Below are 19,122 nucleotides of genomic sequence, written 5' to 3' on the forward strand. Positions count from 1 at the left end.
AGGAGGTAGGGGATCTGAGTGTGAGGATCCGCTGGGTCTGTCTTCAGCATCTCTCTGGAAATCCAAAGACTTCCAGAATAAGGCCCAAGGTGTTTAAAAAGCGTCACTGGGACAAGGCCGAGAGCAGGGCTGACAGTGAACCCAGTGCAGCCACCCCTGGACTGTGCAGCTGGGCTCGTCCAGGGTGCTGCTGGCAGAGAACTGGGAGGAGCCCTGGCACTCGAGAAGGGGAGGGTCAGTGTGAGTGATCTGCTTGCTAGTCCATTTGAGGTTTAGCTGGGGTGATTAGAGATACCTTTGCAGACATGTTCTTTTAAAAACCCACTCAGATGAAAGTGTCCACAGGCGGTCCACTGGTGGTCCACTGGTGAAGGGCTCTGAAGCCAAGGCCTTTGCAGTTAGTGAGTTGCAGCTAACAGGAGAAGATGCCCTGTGGTTCCCTCCCTTGACCACTAACTAACACCTTTCTCTCCTACCACTCTCCCACAGGGAACCTGCCAGTCATGTGGTGTTGCTGGACCTAACCTATGGGCTTGCCTCCAGGTAAAGGATCCTCACATTCCCAGGCTTGGCCTAATCTGAACTCTGGCCTGGGAATACCTAACCCCAGTGGCTACTACTTCAAGTTCAGGCTCCAGAGATAGTCCCTAGAATGGTTACTCTGGCAGCCATGAAGAGAGACAAAAGAAAACACCAAACTGGAGAGGGCTCTGAGCCAGGCGATCCTACCTTCATGAATTCTGCACCCGTGTGGGGTCTTGGCTGGGGCCTGGCCTTTCTCACAGCCACAATGGCTCCCATGCTGCTTCCCTATGTGTAAACTGGGGGTAGTCACACTGTTCACAGTCCCTCCAGTGGGAACAGGGTAATTCTACAGAGCAGACAGATGACTGTGCTAGGCTCATGTGGATCCTCCTCGGCATCCAGGGAATCCTTTAGTGCAGTGGTTATTGCTCATCAGAGTGGAGGACACAGGTGTAGTGGCATGTGGCTTTACATTTTGAGACAAGCTTGGTCTACATAGCCAGGGCTACATGGAGTCTGTTTTAAAAAAGAAAGGAAGAAAGAAAGAAAAGAAAAATGAGAGTCAAGGTTGGTATATCAAGATGTTCTGCTTTTCTCTGAGGTGTAGAGTTACAAGTAACTTTTACTTTTCTCTGTATTATAAGTAGCATTACATTTTTCTATAAATATGTAGTATATTTTATAATCATGCTCAAAAAAAAAATTTTTTTTTTTTTTTGAGACAGGATTTCTCTGTATATCCCCGGCTATTCTGGAACTCACTCTGTAGACCAGGCTGACATCAAAGTCAAAAATCTGCCTGCCTCTGCCTCCCAAGTGCTGGGATTAAAGGTGTGTGCCACCACTGCCTGGCTCAAAATGTTATTAAAATTTTCTTTTTAAAAGGCCGTGTGTAGAAAAAAAAAAGGCCATGTATAGTGTTACATACCTTTAATCCTACAACTCAGGAGGCAGAGGCAAGCATTTTGTCTGTGAGTTAAAGGCCAGCTTGGTATACATATTGAGCTCTAGGACAGCCAGGGCTGCATAGAGAGGCCCTGGTTTTTTGTTTTTCTTTTTAGAACAAAACAAATTATAAATAAAAAATAAAATCCAAAATAATAATAATTATTATTATCATTACTACTACTACTACTACTACTACTACTACTATTATTAGAGAAGATAGGGTTTCTCTGTGTATCCCTGACTGTCCTGAAAATTAAAGACTAAGCTGGCATCGAACCCAGAGAGATCTGCTTGCTTCTGCCTCCCAAGAATTAAAGGTGTATACTACCACATCTCTGCAAAAAATTTTATTTATTTATTTATTTTTATTTTTTAATTTAGAGTCAGGATCTCCTTACCTAGCCCTGAAGTCCTGGAACTCACAGAAATTAACCTGCCTCTTGAGTGTTAGGATTAAAGGGGAGGACCACCACCTTCAGGGGAAAAAATATCTGCAGAAATAAAAAAACTCCAGGAAGCTGGGTGTGATGATGCACACCTGTAATCCTAGTCTAAGAGAAGCAGAAGCAGGATTGTCACAGGTTCGAAGTCCACCTGGTCTGCACAGCCACCCTGGGTTACCTGGCATACCTTGTCTTAAAAAGAAACCCAGCAGCAGAGCCAGAAAAATGGTGTTAGGAGGTGTCAGCACCAAGTCAGTCTTTACACAAGTTATGGGACCAGTTGTGCCCTGGCTTGTCACTCAGGATGTACATCACAGTACTCCAGGTACCCAGGAGACAGCCAGAAGGGCTCACAGAAGCATGCTACCATTTCATGGGAACCCTTGGTCCTCCAGAGCACAGACGTGGGAGGCTGATACAGCAATCCTATGCTGTGACCGTGGTCACAGCCAAAGGTTATCCTCCTGCACTGTCTCTCCAAGACACTGGCCTGTCCTGGAGACGGGGGAGTGTGGTGGCCACTGTCTTCCAGACTGGGATAAAGGTCCCTGATGGACACTCTGAGCCTGGGTTTGAGAGGAGGGCAGATCTGGAGGAGACAAATGTGAGGCCAGAGGGAGGGTCAGAGGTGAGCAGACCCTATCTTGGGACATTGGGCTGTGTTGAGCTCCAGCTGCTGCCACCCTGTGTTTTGAACACCCTCTGCCCATTCAGTGTTTCTTGCACAGCCCAGGACCCTGGTTCCCGGCCTGTGGAGTAAAGGGACAGGTTCTGACCCCAGCATCTAGGCATGGTGTCTACTTCACTCGGTTCAGGGCCACATTTTTTGGTGGTCACCCTCCTCTTTGGTTGCATAGGCCTGTGTTATTTTAGGGGGGGTAGGAGACCTTCAGTCATATGTTGGATATTGGCAAGCCACACTTGGGGTAGAGTTAGTACTCACTGTACTGACACTGTTTGTGAGTCCCATTCTCACTGCCTCTCTTCCCAGGTCACCTGCCCCTACGTTGGCTGTGGAGAGTCTTTTGCTGACCATAGCAGCATTCATGCACAGGTGGGTGTGGTGGCTGGGAAACCTAGGACATAGCCCTTGCCAGCGGCCTCCTAGCTCCATCTACCTGCCCTAGGCCTTGGTAGCTGGGCCTAGAAGGGAGGACAGTACAGTCACAGCATAGTCATTGCAGAGTTGCTAAGAAGAAAGCAGGTGCAAACCCCCACACTAGCCCTGGCTGGTAGATGGCCTCCTTGGCAAAGGAGGAACTAACCCTGGCTGGGGGTGGGAGGTGGTGCTTGCTGGGGTCAGGACACCTACTTGATCAAGTTGTCTTTGACCTTGTTTTGGATCTTACTCTCCAGGTGAAAAAGCACAACCTGACTGTGAACCTGACCACGTTCCGGGTCTGGTGCTACGCCTGTGAGCGCGAAGTCTTTCTGGAGCAGCGTCTGGAAGTCCACATGCCCAACTCCTCAGCCAGGCTCTCAGAGCAGGTATCCAGCACAGAGCTCAGGCTGCTTGTTGGCAACAGTGTCCAGATGGGGCAGTGAGAGTCTAGAGGAAGTGTGTGGCAAGGAGTTCTTGTCAGCAAGTATTCACTGAGCCCAGTTGTGTCAGGGCCCATGTAGGGCTGTGGGCTACAGCTGAGCTGGAGCAGGGAAGATTGGGTAGGTGCACAGGTCCATTTGCTACATGGGTGCAGTAAGGTCACAGGTAGTCCCCCATCTAAAGTATATCTTGGGGAATCTGAGAGGAGTCACCGCAGTGTGCTCCTTTGTGGAAACCACTGAGAGAGCACAGTCCCTGCAGCCACAGAGCTGAGCACTCCTCAGGATGGGAGGCCCAGCCCTTCATAGGGGCCAGCAAACCATTCTGTCAGGCTGGACAAGCAACCCTGGAAGACAAGACTGTTGTGTATGAGGGTGTGTACAGACACATGTGGTGTATAGACACGTGTGTTGGTGGGTGGAGGAGGTTTGGATGTGCAAGTGGGGGTGTGATGTCTCCTGTCTGAGACAACTAGTCATAGCTCCTTAGTGAAAGCATTTATTGTATACAGTGTGACTGGGAGATATTTGTAAAGGTTTTTATTTCTGATTTTTAAAAAGAGGGGAGAAGCCGGGCAGTGGTAGCGTGTGCCTTTAATCCCAGCACTTGGGAGGCAGAGGCAGGCGGATTTCTGAGTTCCAGGCCAGCCTGGTCTACAGAGTGAGTTCCAGGACAGCCAGGGCTACCCTGACTTTCAAGACAGAGAAAACCTGTCCCGAAAAACAAAACAAAAAAAAAAAGAGGGGAGAAAAGATTGCATTTTTTTTCTTCTATGTATGTATGCACATATGTTTGTGCATACTCATTCAGGAGCAGGGGGTGGGGTGGAGGGAGACAAAAGAAAGTTAGGGGATCCCCTGGAGTTGAGGTAGACAGTTGTGAGCCCCCTGATGTGAGTCCTCTGCAGGAGCAGTGCATTTTGCTAAGCACTGAAATGGCTCCGCAGTCTGGAAGGTTTTCAGGCTGTAACATTGTATAATGTCCATTTTTGTTGTGTCAGGTGGTAAGAATGTACAGATGTGTGGAGTAGTTGGTACTGGCTTGCTCAGGAAACTGGGATTGCATGGTTTTTCTTTGTTTCTCTCCTGCCCCACAAGCCTTCTAAAGGAAGCAGCCGTTCTTGCAAACAAAAGACAAGGCTGGGAGTTCCCAGAGCAAGGTCCCTCCTCGCCCCTCTTGCTTGATGCCCTTCACTTTGTTGGGCTCATTCTGGCTAGCCTAGATGCTGAGGGGCTGTACGCTCTTCCTTGGGAGGAGATGAGTACATCCAGGTCTCCCTCTTCACCCCAGTTTCCTCTCTCTGGGTTTTTAACACAGGACTCCCCACCACCCTCCCACCCTCTAAAAGCTGTCCCCATTGCTGTGGCTGATGAAGGAGAGTCTGAGTCTGAGGATGACGACCTGAAGCCTCGAGGTAATAACCAGCAACAAGAGGAGCTGTTGGGTCAGGCTGGGCATGGAAAGCACCAGGGGCTTGTCTCTGCTGGGCTCCAGCTACCATGGCACAGTGGGCAGGGCCGCAGGCACACAGAATGTGCTGTCCCTGGAGACGTGGTCATTCCTATCTCAGCTCTGTGATGCGCTGGTAAGAGGCTCTATGTGTGACACCTCCTCGTCTGTGTTGATTGGAGCCTGAGCTGGGCAGAGTAGCTAAGGGGCTGTTTATTTGGCACACACAGCCCTGCTTAGGTGTTCCGAGCAGCAGCTCTGCTGACTTCCTGGAAGGTCTCTGGGTGGAACAGTCCTGTTGTGATCTAGTAGGACTGAGGTCCTACGAGAGAGCTCAGGGGGGAGACTTGTGAGGGCTCTTCCCTAGACAGGCCTCTCAGCCCTTTTCCTCCATGTTGTCTGTAGGCCTCACGGGCATGAAGAACCTGGGGAACTCCTGTTACATGAGCGCCGCCCTGCAGGCCTTGTCCAACTGGTAAGTTGTCATCTGAGGGGAGGGCAGGGGCTGTCCCGGCAAAATCTACAAAAAGCAGCAGCCTCCACCAGTGTGGTGCACACTGGCTATGGAATTCCATAAGATACATCTCAAAACCCCTAAAACCAGGCATGCCTGGTGACTGCCGTCCCTTTAAGTCTCATGTGAGCCCTCAGATAGAGGAGAAGGCATGATAGGCAGGTATAGTGTAGCTTACTGCTGGGGGATTTACAGAGCATGTGCAAGGCCCTGGGTTTTACCCCAACACTATGTGCATGTGGCCTATCTGCAAGAAGGTAAATTCATTGTAGCCCCACTCGTGGGGGAACGTAAGCTGACAGTTACTGAAGTGAGTGGTGCAGAACCAAGCTGGAAGAAAGGGTGTGCCAGATGGAGTGCAGGCCTGTTCACAGTTGTGATTGAGAGAATGTGTGATCATTGTTTCATGTACACACACACATGTATGCACACATTCACATACAACTGACACAACAGTGGTAAAGCAAACCCAGCAGCCCTCCCCCTTTCCTATGTATGTTAACACATAGGACACACAGGAAGGAGGGGAAAAAGGGAACAGATATGAATACCTAGAAATGTCTGGAAGGATAGCCCCCAAAGGGTCACAGTGCCTGTCTCATAGTAATATGGTCAGTTGATATTGTTTGCTGTGTGTGTAAGAATATGAATATGTGGTTTCTTTTTTTTTTTTTTTTTTCAAGACAGGGTTTCTCTGTATAGCCTTGGCTGTCCTGGAACTCACTCTGTAGACCAGGCTGGCCTCGAACTCAGAAATCCACCTGTCTCCGCCTCCCAAGTGCTGAGATTAAAGGCGTGCGCCACCACCGCCCAGCGAATATGTGGTTTCTTGCAGTGTGATAACTTCCAAAAATATGCAGAAAGGGGAGTCAAGGAGGTGCCACCCTGCCTGACTGTCCTGCGGTGCGGGCACTTTGGGGAGCAGGGCAGCTCCACCCTGTTCATTCCCAGGGTACCAGCCTCAGGACCTGTGGCAGAAGCTCCCATCTGACTCAGGAAAGAGGGATATTCATTTCCTATAGCTGAGAAGGCCTTCTTGTCTCTCAGCTCTGGAAGCCCACTCTGTAGCAGTCTTTTCCCAGGCCCTTCTCTCTCTGCAGGCAGCCATGTGTTCATGAGGTCTTTTCCTCTGTGCACATGTCTGGTGTTGCTCTGTGTGTCTAAAATTCTCTATAAGGATACCAATGAGACTGGCCTGGCCCTTGTCCCAGCATCCCATAGTAATCTGATACCTACTTAAGGGTCCTGCCTCTCAGGACTTTACTATGAATTTGGGGGGATTTTGATGGAGGCAGGCTTTTAGTCATCTGCAGGGAGGTCTGGGTGTGGTGGCCCTATCTTCCATGGCTGTTCCCACTTTCTTTTGTTTAACTTTGCTCCTTAAAAAAAAGACATTCTATTTATTTAGTGTGAGTGTATATGTGTGGGCACGGGTGGAGTCGGGGTAACCTTAAAAGCTGGCTGTTTCCTTCCGCCATTTAGACTGTCTCTAGCTCCTCCTTAATAACACCATGTCCCTCCCATTTCTTTTCTATCCTGGCTCTCCACCCCCAACCCAGCCCCCCGCTCACCCAGTTCTTCCTGGAGTGTGGTGGCCTGGTGCGCACAGACAAGAAGCCAGCCTTGTGCAAAAGTTACCAGAAGTTGATCTCTGAGGTGTGGCACAAGAAGCGGTGAGTGTGAGTCTGGCCTTGGTTAGATGTGTCAGGTGGGACTGCCTGTCCTATCGGTGGCACATGTGCACTCACTTTGAGCCTGTACTGCCTGTCTAATTTTATCTAGTTCCCTTGGTGAGTGGGGAGACAGAGATACCAAGCATGAGGCATCCATCTTGTTCCCAGCCGCAGAGCTTGTGACAGTAGAGCCAGGGTCTGAGCTGACAGCAAGCCTGGATGGCAGATGTTTTGACAGATGTCTCTCCTGAGGTCTGGAGACCATCTTGCCAGGGTCAGGTCTTGGCTGAGGCTGGAGTTAGGGGTGGGGTAGGGTGCTGGGTGCCTGCCAAGCCAGGGTTGTAGCAGAGTGAAGTGAATTTAAAGATGAAGATTGTGGCTGGGTCTCCTCTGGAAATGGAAGGTGAAGCAGTTGCTTACACACCCTCATTACTTCCCTCTCTCTGTTCCTGCTTCATATCCTGGCCCAAACCCTCACCTTGCTTGTCCTGACCCTCTGGCTTTCCTAGCCTTTCCCTGAAGGCTCTTGTTAGTCACTTTTGGACCTCTGTTGCTGAGCCTGCCTGCTTTCTTAGTCCCTGACTCAGGACCAACTCTACCTCTTCCTCCTGTCCCTCCTTCCAGCAACTGCAAAGGTCTATAGTATTCTTGCTCTGTCTTTTTTCTCCCAAACTGTAATAAAAAGGACCTCAGGCTTCCATAAGCAAGCAAACAAACAGCAGATATAAAAATAAAAAGAGCGGAGTTGGGAGCACTTGAACAGGAGCCACAGGCACGCACTAGGTTGGAAGTGGACTAAGAAGCTGATTGTGTGCTGTTCCATGGTTCAGAGGTCCAAGTTCCTGTGGCATCCTTGTGTATACCTTAGCCTGCTCTTCTATGGGACACTGCTATAGTCCTACTGTGCAACACTTGTGGGCGGGGACGTGGTGGTGATAGATAGTATTTCATTGTACTTTTGTGTAGTTTTAGGTTTTTCAGTGTTGAACATATATTGTTCATAATGAGGAAAGATATATATATATATATATATATATACATTTTACCATGAAATTAAGTAAACACACTACACCCTGGGACCTCTGCTAGCTCAGGCAGAATTGGTGTCTTGCTTCTAGTTGTGGATGCTATGGACTTGTCTCCTGGCTAGTGGGGCCAGTGGAGGTGGTGGGAACAGCCTCTATGGGGTCTGATCTGCCTTGCCCTCTTGCCTTGCCAAATGGTATAGCTTAAGGCTGGCCACCTAGGCTAGCAGGTTTGGTCTCCCCACAGGCCAAGCTATGTGGTCCCCACCAGCCTGTCCCATGGGATCAAGTTGGTCAACCCGATGTTCCGAGGCTATGCCCAGCAGGTAAGCTGCCTAGCTGCTTGAGACACTGGCTTAGCCAGAGCAGACCTCACAGCAGGCAGAGAGAGAGGCCAGGCATCTGTTGTCAGGACCCTTTTTACCCATGAGGATCTGAGGTCTCCCAGTAACACACTGGCCTTTAGCACCACTTTACAGACAAGGAAACTGAGGCTTAAGGGACCACGTCAGCAATGCCAGCCACACAGCCAGTAAGCAGTGGAGAGAGCATTCCTGCCCCTCAGCTCAGGGCAGCCTCCCTAGAGGTTTTTCTTATTTGTGTGTGTGTGTGTGTGTGTGTGTGTGTGTGTGTGTGTGTGTGTGTGTACAGGACAGAGGCTGATGTTGGATGTACTTCCTTAGTTGCTCCCCACCTTATTTTTCTGGGAGAAGATCACTTAGCAACCTGGAACACACAATTAGGCTAGACGTACTGACCAGGACCCTCTTGCCTCTGCCTCCCTAGCTCTGGGATTATAGGCATGCAGCACTATGCCCCACTTTCTTGTGGGCATGGGGTCAGAGATGGGCCCTGAGGTTTACCCAGCAGACACTGTACGTACAGACCATCCTTTTTCTTTTTTTGGTGGGGAGGGGAGGTTTATTTGTTTTGTTGCTGCATGATGTTGATTTGGTTTTTCAAGACAGGCTTTCTCTGTGTAAGGCCATCTTAGAACTTACTTTGTAGGCCAAGCTGGCTTCAAACTGAGAGAGATCCTCCTGCCTCTGCCTCCTGAGTGCTGGGATTAAAGGCACATGCTACCACTTCTGGGAGTTTTTGTTAAAACAGGGCCTTACTATATAAATCTGGTTTTCTCGGAACTCACTATATATAGAGAGGAGGCTGGTCCTGTTTAGAAAATCATGTGCTGGGCATGGTGGCACACTCCTTTCGTCCCAGGACTCTGGAGGCAGAAGCAGGTGGGGCTCTGGAGTATGGGGCCAGCCACTGTGTTCCCTGGAACAGTGGGTTCCCAGGAAGCCAAGAAAGGATGGAAATTATGAAACCAAGAATGTGCCATATGAGTTCCTCAACTCATGTAGAGCCAGGGACTCATGGCAGTCAGAGCTAGATCTATTTGGGTCACCTCTCCACTGTTTATATGTCGGTCCTTCAGATAAAGGGGTAGGCACTGATAGTGCCTTTTCTCTCATTTGCCACCCAATCCATTCTGGAGGCCTCTAAGAAAGTTCAAGCCATCTCTGTTCTGTGAGATGGTGACCCCAGTGACTGGGCTCATTGTATACCCCAAGGGACAATGTCACAGGTGAGCAAGGCTCAGAGATGGTATTCATCCAGGTCACGTAGCACACAGTGGTGGGGTGGGGGTAAGTAGAGCTTAGCCTTTACCACAAAGTGGCCCTTATCCTGGACAGAGCTGTGCTATCTTCAGGTAGGGTGGACACCATCCAGTGGTGCTTCTTGGCTCTTGGTGACATCCATCTGGATCCCAGCAGAAACTGCTTTTCTTGGTCTTTCAACTTCCCTGTAGACATTAGCCATTTCCAAGTCTAAAGCAAGGCATAGCTCTTGGTGGCCATAGGCTTCCATGTGCTTCCATGTGGCTTGAGAACTCTTGTAAAAGGAAGGAGCAGTGGGAGCTGGCTGAGGACTTGTCTCCATGCAATCCTGACCTCTCCGGGGGACTTCCATCCAAGGCAGAACCCACTTCTCTCATGTGCTCCAGGAGTAGCTTGAGGGTCATCAGGCTGCAGTGTGGCTGTGTCCTCCAATGCCCTCAGCCCTTGAGGTCAGCTGCCATCACCACAGTAGGGTGGCTCTGCTGGTAGGCCACCTCCTAGCTTCCTGCAGGGCTGAATTAGGCACTGTGTCCTCAAAATTACACCATATTTGTAGGGGAACCAACTGAGTTCATGTCCTACCCATGTGAGTCAAGAGAGTGGGACTCTGCATCCAGGGCCTCTCCTGTCACTGTGTCACACACAGGGTGTGGCATGTGAGCAAGCAGGAAGATGCAACAGTAGAGAAGGGATCAGTGTGGTTGCCTGTGTTGGGTAGCATTGTTCAGTGTAGTACTCTTGACAGGTCTGGTCTTCAGTGTCCTGCACTTTCATCCTTCTGGGCTCCCTGCCATCCTGCTGACTCCTGCTTAAGGAGCAAAGAGACCTCAGTGGCTAGATGTGGCTGCTCATCCCTCTTCCAACACTGTCCAGAAGCAGAGTTGGAGTTGGTTCTATGGTTTATACCCAGGTCCCCTGGCTGTGTGACCTGGGAAGAGCCCTGTAGTTATCTTTGAACCTTGGCTGGAAGGGGCCTGGAAAGAACTATGGTGAAGGCTACCTAGGGGACTAAGCTGCCTGTCCACACACACGGTGCCTGCCTACCTTGTAGGTAGAAGCCGCAGTGTCCATGGTGGCTCCTCTCTCCCTGGAAAGCTCCCATGACATGATCCTGGTTGCAGGACACCCAGGAGTTCCTACGCTGCCTGATGGACCAGCTTCATGAGGAGCTCAAGGAGCCCATGGTAGCTGCTGTGGCAGCACTCACTGATGCTCGGGACTCAGATTCCAGTGACACAGACGAGAGACGTGATGGCGACCGGAGCCCATCAGAGGACGAGTTTCTGTCGTGTGACTCGAGCAGTGACAGGGGTGAGGGTGATGGGCAGGGGCGTGGTGGAGGCAGCTCAAAGGCTGAGATGGAGCTGCTGATCTCAGACGAGGCAGGCCGAGCCATCTCTGAGAAGGAGCGGATGAAGGACCGCAAGTTCTCCTGGGGCCAGCAGCGCACCAGCTCTGAGCAAGTGGATGAGGATGCTGATGTGGACACGGCCATGGCCTCCCTTGACGACCAATCCAGAGAGGTCCAGCCACCATCACCAAGGTCCAGCCCCTGCCAGACCCCAGGTATCAGTCAGCCATGTCACTGGTTGGGCCACAGGGAAGTCATAGCCTGTAAGCGCTGTGTCTGTTGCCTGCCTAGCACTAACATGCTGTAGCTAGAGGGTGGGGGAGACTCAGCCCCTGAGCCCTCCTCAGGCTGGGGACAGCCACAGCCTTGCCTAGTCTTGAACCTCAGGTGGAAGTGTACTTGATAACATCCTGGTGTGTTGGATAGGGTTGGGAATGGACATGCAGGAAGATGTGAGGAGTCAGGCTAACGCCTGGAAGGAGATGTTGGCAGGCTCTCTTGCTCTGGCCTCAGGGCTGGCATGGAGGGCTCTAGCTTGGCCACCCTGGCCCAGAACTTCCCCTTCCTGTCCCCAGAGCCAGACAATGAAGCCCACATACGCAGCTCCTCTCGTCCCTGCAGCCCTGTCCACCACCACGAGGGCCATACCAAGCTGTCCAGCAGCCCTCCTCGTGCAAGCCCCGTGAGGATGGGGCCATCATACGTACTCAAGAAAGGTTCGCGGGCAGTAATGAATTCATCCGGGGATGACATAGTGACCAGTTTGGGGCACTTCCTCTGTCTAGGCTGTGTGCTGCTCACTTGAGCTCTTAAACACTTGTAACACACAACAGCCTTGGGATGTGAGAGGGAGCCCCATTTTATAAACAGTAGCAAGGGGTGCCAAGGAGGTGAAGTGTGTAAATAGTGAGGACTCCACAGTGTGGCTGAGGTAGCCACTGTCTGTGCCTGTGCCTGCCAAGCAGGGAAGGCTGGCCTAGTCCTGTGCTGTGTTCCCAGCCCAGGTGCCAAGCACTGGTGGCCGGAGGCGGAAGGAGCAGAGCTACCGCAGTGTCATCTCAGATGTCTTCAATGGCTCTGTCCTCAGCCTGGTGCAGTGTCTTACCTGTGACCGGGTAGGTACCTAGGGGAGGCTGGCATTGCTTACCGCCTGGGTTCTCCCGTGGCATTCCCTCCCCCAGGAGCAGGCTGTCTGCTTCACCTATCTGAGCAGCAGACACTGACAGGATTGGGCAGCAGGCTGATCTTCACCATTTAGGTGTCTACCACAGTGGAGACATTCCAGGACCTGTCATTGCCCATCCCTGGCAAGGAAGATCTAGCCAAACTCCACTCTGCCATCTACCAGAATGTACCAGCCAAGCCGGGTGCCTGTGGGGACAGCTATTCCTCCCAGGGCTGGCTGGCCTTCATCGTGGAGTACATCCGACGGTATGCCCATCCTCCTGCTAGCTGGGGTTTCCAGTCTGGCCTGGGTTTCCTGGGTCTACCAGCAATGCAGGGACAAGTATTCATGGGGCCATGGAGAGCCCATGGATCAAGGGAGCTGGAGGCCAGAAGATACAGAGGAGTTTGCTGGGTTCAGGGTCTTGGTCACTTTGGGATAGCCTGGACTAGACACTCCTTGAAGGTGGAAGACAAGTGGCAACCCAGAGAGTGACCAAGCAGCACATAGAAATGAGGCAGCATCTCACCTGCCAAGGCCTGATCTGAAGAGTCACAGGCAACTCCCTTAATCCCTGAGGAATCCCTGAGGTAGCTGTCCTAGGGAAGAGCAGTAAACTCCTCCCCACCAGCCTTTGTGTACAAAATGTCCAGCCCTGGGCTGAATCACGCTACCATACAGCTCCAAGTTGACTGGACCTACAGCACTTGCCATTTCTTGCCTGTCTACCTAGGTTTGTGGTATCCTGTACCCCCAGCTGGTTTTGGGGACCTGTTGTCACACTAGAAGACTGCCTTGCTGCTTTCTTTGCTGCTGATGAGCTTAAGGGTGAGTGGCCTGGATATAGGGAAAGGGGATTGTGTAGGGCCCATTGGGAGCTGTGCCTCAGCTAGCCTGCAGCCCAGGCCTAATGGATCTAGGGCCACTTTGCTTTATGGAACTGACCCTGTTAGGTTCCACTGATAACTTACTGGAGGTGCATACTAACAGCCCCAGAGCTTCAGAGGTAGAGGCAAAAGATCGGGCTTTAAGGTTATTCTGGGCTATATTGTGAGCTCAAGACCTCACTACCTGAGGCCTGAGCTACATGAGAAACAAAAAAAACAAAGGAGATAGGTAAATGTTCACCTGCTGTGTACCAGGGCATGCTTGGACACCTGGCCTCCTAAACTGTTGCCTTGGCTGTTGCTCTCTTATTTCTACCAGTTCAGTGGGCAGAAAGGATGTTTCACTTTAGGCTCTGTGCTTCCTTGATTAGTTTTTTGGTTTTTGGTTTTGTTTTGAGACAGTCTCATGTAGCCTAAGCTGGCCTCAAATTCATTGTGTAGACTGGCCTTAAACTACTGATCCTCTAGCCTTTGTTTCCTCTAGCTGAGGTTGTTGGTGTATACCACCATGACCATCTTGAATGCTCAAATGTAGTTTAAAACTATTTATCAGCCATGCAGTGGTGGCGCATGCCTTTAATCCCAGCACTTGGGAGGCAGAGGCAGGTGGATTTCTGAGTTCTAGGCCAGCCTGGTCTACAGAGTGAGTTCCAGGGATATACAGAGAAACCTTGTCTCGAAAAACGAAAAAAAAAAATCTGTTTACTTAGTGTGTGTGTGTAGACCACATATCCTAGTATGAAGTTAGAAGACAGCTTGGGAGGTGATCTGTCCTTCCAGCATGTGGGTCTTGGGATCAAACTCAAGCACCTTTACCTGCTGATCCAGGTATCAGCAGTCTCCAGTTGTAAAAATACACCGCATTTTATTAGTTTACAAACAAGTATTGTACATATTAAGATCATTATGCAGCTGCTACCACCTTCGTTCTCACAATATTTTCAACTTGCAAATATAAAACCATATCCATCAAATAGTTCCTGTTCCCCCTTCTCCAGTCCCTGATAGCCAACGTCTACTTTGATGCCCACCCCCAGTCTCGCACATGTAGCATTTTTTTTGTGGTGTAGAGGTTGAATGCAGGACCTTGTGTTTGCTGGGCTTGTGTTCTAGCGCAGAGCCACACCCCAGCTGGTCTACTTTCTGAGTGTGAGACTGAGGCTTCTGCCTCTTCCTGTTTCCTTACAAGGAGCATGATGTCCTCAGAGTTCACCTGGTGGAAATGTGTGTGGTGCTGCAGAGTTTAGAGAAAGACATAAGATCCCATGGGACTGGAGTTACAGACAGCTGTGAGCAGCCATATGGATGCTGGGAATTGAACCTGGGTCCTCTGGGAGAGCAGCCAAAGCTCTTAACTCCTGAGCCATCTCTCTAGCCCTACCGTTGGTTTTCATTCTGTTAGTTGTTGTATTGATTCACAGAAGCTTAAAATTTATATTGAGACAGGGCCTCATAGTGTAGCCCAGGCTAACCTCATACTTGCTATGTAGCTGAGGATTATTTTGAACTACAGATTTCCCTCCACCTCTTTAGTGATGAGAATATGGGTGCGTGCTACTACACCTAGAATTTTATAGTCTTAGCACCTACCTTTACTTAGATTTTTGATCTATTTTTAAAAATATTTTTATTGCTATATGTGTATTTACAAGCCACATTGTGCAGTTGGAGGCCAGAGGACAACTTGAGGGAGTTGGTTTATTTTGTAAGCAGTGTGAGTCCGTCACCTGCCTGCTCTCAGTATTGGGTCCCTTCCTGCTTTGCCTCTACCTTTTCATTTTTTTAGCCACACCCAGAAGGGAATGCTTCTAGGGTCAAATATTCTGGTTTTGTTTGTTTGATTGGTTGTTTTTTTTCTTCCTGGTACTATCTCTGGAATCCTGTCACTTCCTGCCAGTTTTCTTTCCCCCTGAATATAATTCAGATTTGTCCTTTTTGTCCCCATCTCCTATCCCTGCTGACCTCTGGCCCTTTGCTCCCCTGTGTAGGTGACAATATGTACAGCTGTGAGCGGTGTAAGAAGTAAGTTGTTCTTGGGGGCCTGTCCCCAGCTTCCTGTTCCCAGAATCCTCTTGCTTACACTTGACCCTGGGGTTCCCTCAGATAGCCATGTTGGCCTCCAAGGTGACTAGGACTGACCAAGACTCTCATGTCCTCCTCTGTAGGCTTCGGAATGGCGTGAAGTACTGTAAAGTCCTGTGTCTGCCTGAGGTGAGTGAGCACCCCTGGCCTTGTCAGATGGAGGTCCATGTGGATGGGTGCGTGAGGGGCCTGTGGGGCCGGGTGAAGACTCATCCTGTCCTGCACAGAAAGCCATGAAACTTGCATGAGAGACCCCAGGGACAGTTGACAGAGGGATCCATCGTGGTAGGTGTCCCCTGAACTTGAGTGCATTCTTCTCTTGGGGGCTTGCTGAGGTCTCCAAGTGAGCAGTGTAGCAGTGGTTGGACAGTCTCCTGTAGCTGGAACAGAGACAAAGCCCAGGCTACGGGCTGGATGGTGTGCTGGAGAGGCTCCTCAGAGTCCCCAAGCCAGTGTCAGAATTCTTGGGAAATAAGCATAGCAAGTTGGGGCAGAGTAGGCTCCCTACAGGGACCAGTCCCTCAGGCAGCCACACCATAGGCTGCCAGTCCTTAGAAGGTGGGGCTGTTAGCTCCCATGTGTAGGTGTCTGACGTGTGTGGTAGATTCCATGTAGATCCAACAGGCCTGGGCCTGTGCAGGAGCTTATCTATGAGCTTCCCTGTCATCTCCTCTAGATGCCCAGCGTGACTGGCACCTGCCCTCTCCCCTCAGATTCTGTGTGTCCACCTGAAGCGCTTCAGGCATGAGGTGATGTACTCCTTCAAAGTCAGCAGCCATGTCTCTTTCCCCCTCGAGGGACTTGACCTACGCCCTTTTCTGGCCAAGGAGTGCACATCCCAGGTCACCACCTATGACCTCCTCTCTGTCATCTGTCACCATGGCACAGCAGGCAGTGAGTATGCCCCCACCAGGCCCCTCTTGCAGTGCCTAGGCCCTGTGGTCTCCATAACCTCTTGCTTGTCTTTCAGGTGGGCACTATATTGCCTACTGTCAGAACGTGATCAATGGGCAGTGGTATGAATTCGATGACCAGTACGTCACTGAGGTCCATGAAACAGTGGTACAGAATGTGGAGGCCTACGTGCTCTTCTACAGGTGAGACTAGGGGGCCCTGATACATGTCTCCCTGTGGCGGCAGTCTGAACTTTTTGTGGTGTCCCAGCATGCTAAAGGGTGGCTCGGCATATACCGTGGCCAAGGCATGGCTTGGTGTCCATGCACAACCTGGCCCTAGCTGGTGGCTCATACTACACCCTCCATCCCAGGAAGAGCAGTGAGGAGGCCATGCGTGAGCGGCAGCAGGTAGTGTCCCTGGCTGCCATGCGGGAACCCAGCCTGCTCCGCTTCTACGTGTCCCGAGAATGGCTCAACAAGTTCAACACCTTTGCAGAGCCAGGGCCCATCACCAACCACACCTTCTTGTGTTCCCATGGAGGTGAGCAGTCTGTGCCTGGGAGAGGTCTGAGAGTTGGGGTGGGGTAGGCCAAGCCCCAGCTCCCTCCCTGTGCTTCTCTTCACAGGTATCCCACCCAATAAATACCACTACATAGATGACCTGGTGGTCATTCTGCCGCAGAGCGTCTGGGAGCACCTGTATAGCAGGTAAGTGCTGGACCTGGCTGGGTGGCAGCACAGCAGCAGCCCCGCCTTCTCCGAGTTCCAGTGAAGGAGACAGTGAGAATCAGCCAGCCTGTGGGCTCTGCCATGGAAAGCCCTTTGAATATTGCCTTCAAGGCTGAGGTTGGTGGTGAGCTCCTACCAGAAGCCTCTGACCTGCACCCAACACAGGCTCCCTGGTGTGGGGCTGGGACTGGCCACTTAGAGACAACTGATCTAGCCTGGGGACTTCCAGGATCAAGTGCAGCAACACCAAGAGTAGGCAGTTCTCCCTGTAGCCCAGTCCAGATCCAGGTTCCTGTGGAGCTGGGTTTGTAGGATCTGTCTTTGGGAAGGAGGGTCTTCCTACCAGCTGCCAGTGGGTGGTGAGAAACAGTCCCTTGACCTGTAAGGCCTCAAGGCCGGCAACCTCACTTCCTACCTGCAGCCTCACTGCCCTGCACTCGGGCCACGAGGCCCCTGGTCTCCTTGGGATGAAGCAGAGCTCTAGATGCCTTGAAGAGAAGCAGACATAGGGGACCTTTGCCAGCCTTTGTGTTTAAGAGTATGATAGAGCTAATGGCTGAGGGCACAGAGGGACCTCTCTGCTGATGCTGGCTCTCTCTCTTCCTTCCCGAGCAGGTTTGGGGGCGGCCCTGCTGTGAACCATCTGTATGTGTGCTCCATCTGCCAGGTGGAGATTGAGGCCCTGGCCAAGCGCAGGAGAGTGGAGATCGACACTTTCATCAAGGTTCTTATGGGTAACAGGGACCTGGGGACCACATGCAGTCAGGCTATGAGTGGGAGTGCTCTGCAGAGTAGTGGAGGGTAGGGAGCGAAGGGCCCTCAGCTAGCGACGGCATTGGCCGTAGTGGAGTGCAGTGTGCTCTACTTGTGCCTTGGCTCAGTGCTTCAAGCTGAGTGTCACAGGAGCACTGCTGTCCCTGGGGAGCACTCCTAGCTGGGAATTGTTAGACTGTCATGTGGAAGGTGCCTGAGACTCATGGAAAGTGTGAGAAACTTGCTACCTGGGGAGTAGAGTCCTGGCCTGTCAGGAAAGTGGCTACTGGGACAGGGGTTGCTGGGGGTGGGGCCATGCCCATCCTCATACTGGTTACAACAGGACATAGGATGGGTCCTCACGCATTTAAAATAGTGGGAGGTCTGCTTGTGGCCATGGAGAGGCACTAGTGCTAGCCTGTAGGTGTGGCTTAGCACCTGTGATGCTCTGGCATCATGGACAGCTCAAGCACTGGAGCTGTTGGAATGGTGAACCATGTGAGCAGATGTTCCATCTAGTCAGTGAAGAGAGTAGCGTCTGCTCTGAGAGCTAGTTGGCCTGAGAAAGTGCTTATCTGCCATGACCTGGTTGCTCAGTGGAGGAATTGGCCTCTTTCTGTAAGATTGATTTCGTGTGTTTGGATGTCTTGCCTGTATATATATATGTATGTATACTATGTGTTGTCTGGTGCCCTCAGAGGTCAGAGGAGTGTGTCATAATTGGAGTTATGAGTGGTTATAAGCTACTATATGGTTGCTGGGAATTGAACCCAGGTCCTCTGCAAGAGCAGCAAGTGTTCTTAATCACTGAGCCATCACTGCAGCCATATGAATTTTCTCTTTTCTTGAATGTGTCAAGGAGTCATTGATTTTCTGCCTGGGGTATCCAGTGTTTATGAGAAGCTCAGGGCCTGGGGTGGGACTTTGGGAAGTCATGAGGAGCGGGACAGATTGGTAGCCTCTGCCTGCCTTCCTGCAGCTGAACAAGGCATTCCAAGCTGAGGAGTCTCCCGCGGTCATTTACTGTATCAGCATGCACTGGTTCCGCGAGTGGGAGGCTTTCGTCAAGGGGAAGGACAGTGGTGAGTAGCGGCCCAGGCCTTCTGGGCTAGGACCCACCTAGCAAGTCTTTAGTGCTCTATCCCAGGGATGCAGAGAGCATGGATTCCTCCAGGCTGGCTCCTCTGCTCTCCTAGCCACTGTGGTAGAGCCCCATTCCAACCTGCATCCCCTGTCTATTCCTGCTGACCCCTGAGCAGCTGCCCCTCCTTCCTGCAAGGCCATACTTGACCTTGGGGTTTGATTGCCTCCTTGGTGGATAGTTACAGACCCTTAGGAAGACTAGAGGACTTGTTTGACCCCTTGGATTTGCAGAAATAAAGACAGCTTTGTAATAAGAGAGCTATCAGGATTCCTCAAAGTCACCAGTAAAGAGTAGCAGAGCCGGGCGGTGGTGGCACACGCCTTTAATCCCAGCACTTGTGAGGCAGAGGCAGGCAGATTTCTGAGTTCGAGGC

The 19,122-nt window shown here is 51.2% G+C and overlaps 1 protein-coding gene across 10 annotated transcripts in view; it reads left to right on the plus strand.

The window, feature by feature from the left end:
• Positions 1-19,122, plus strand: part of Usp20 (ubiquitin specific peptidase 20) — a 33,474-nt gene that overhangs the window by 10,763 nt on the left and 3,589 nt on the right. For all 10 annotated transcript variants that reach the window (XM_031369725.1, XM_031369726.1, XM_031369724.1 and 7 more), the window contains 20 exons: positions 490-543; positions 2,908-2,970; positions 3,273-3,404; positions 4,777-4,873; positions 5,314-5,383; positions 6,982-7,095; positions 8,368-8,446; positions 10,864-11,308; positions 11,669-11,809; positions 12,093-12,208; positions 12,352-12,524; positions 12,992-13,086; positions 15,134-15,167; positions 15,311-15,356; positions 15,941-16,121; positions 16,198-16,324; positions 16,495-16,664; positions 16,750-16,831; positions 17,468-17,576; positions 18,585-18,687. In XM_031369725.1, coding sequence (XP_031225585.1) covers positions 490-543; positions 2,908-2,970; positions 3,273-3,404; positions 4,777-4,873; positions 5,314-5,383; positions 6,982-7,095; positions 8,368-8,446; positions 10,864-11,308; positions 11,669-11,809; positions 12,093-12,208; positions 12,352-12,524; positions 12,992-13,086; positions 15,134-15,167; positions 15,311-15,356; positions 15,941-16,121; positions 16,198-16,324; positions 16,495-16,664; positions 16,750-16,831; positions 17,468-17,576; positions 18,585-18,687 — 2,431 coding nt within the window. The remainder of the gene's footprint in view (positions 1-489; positions 544-2,907; positions 2,971-3,272; positions 3,405-4,776; positions 4,874-5,313; positions 5,384-6,981; positions 7,096-8,367; positions 8,447-10,863; positions 11,309-11,668; positions 11,810-12,092; positions 12,209-12,351; positions 12,525-12,991; positions 13,087-15,133; positions 15,168-15,310; positions 15,357-15,940; positions 16,122-16,197; positions 16,325-16,494; positions 16,665-16,749; positions 16,832-17,467; positions 17,577-18,584; positions 18,688-19,122) is intronic.

The sequence above is a fragment of the Mastomys coucha genome, unplaced genomic scaffold (genome assembly GCF_008632895.1).
Source record: "Mastomys coucha isolate ucsf_1 unplaced genomic scaffold, UCSF_Mcou_1 pScaffold15, whole genome shotgun sequence".
NCBI classification, from domain to species: domain Eukaryota; kingdom Metazoa; phylum Chordata; class Mammalia; order Rodentia; family Muridae; genus Mastomys; species Mastomys coucha.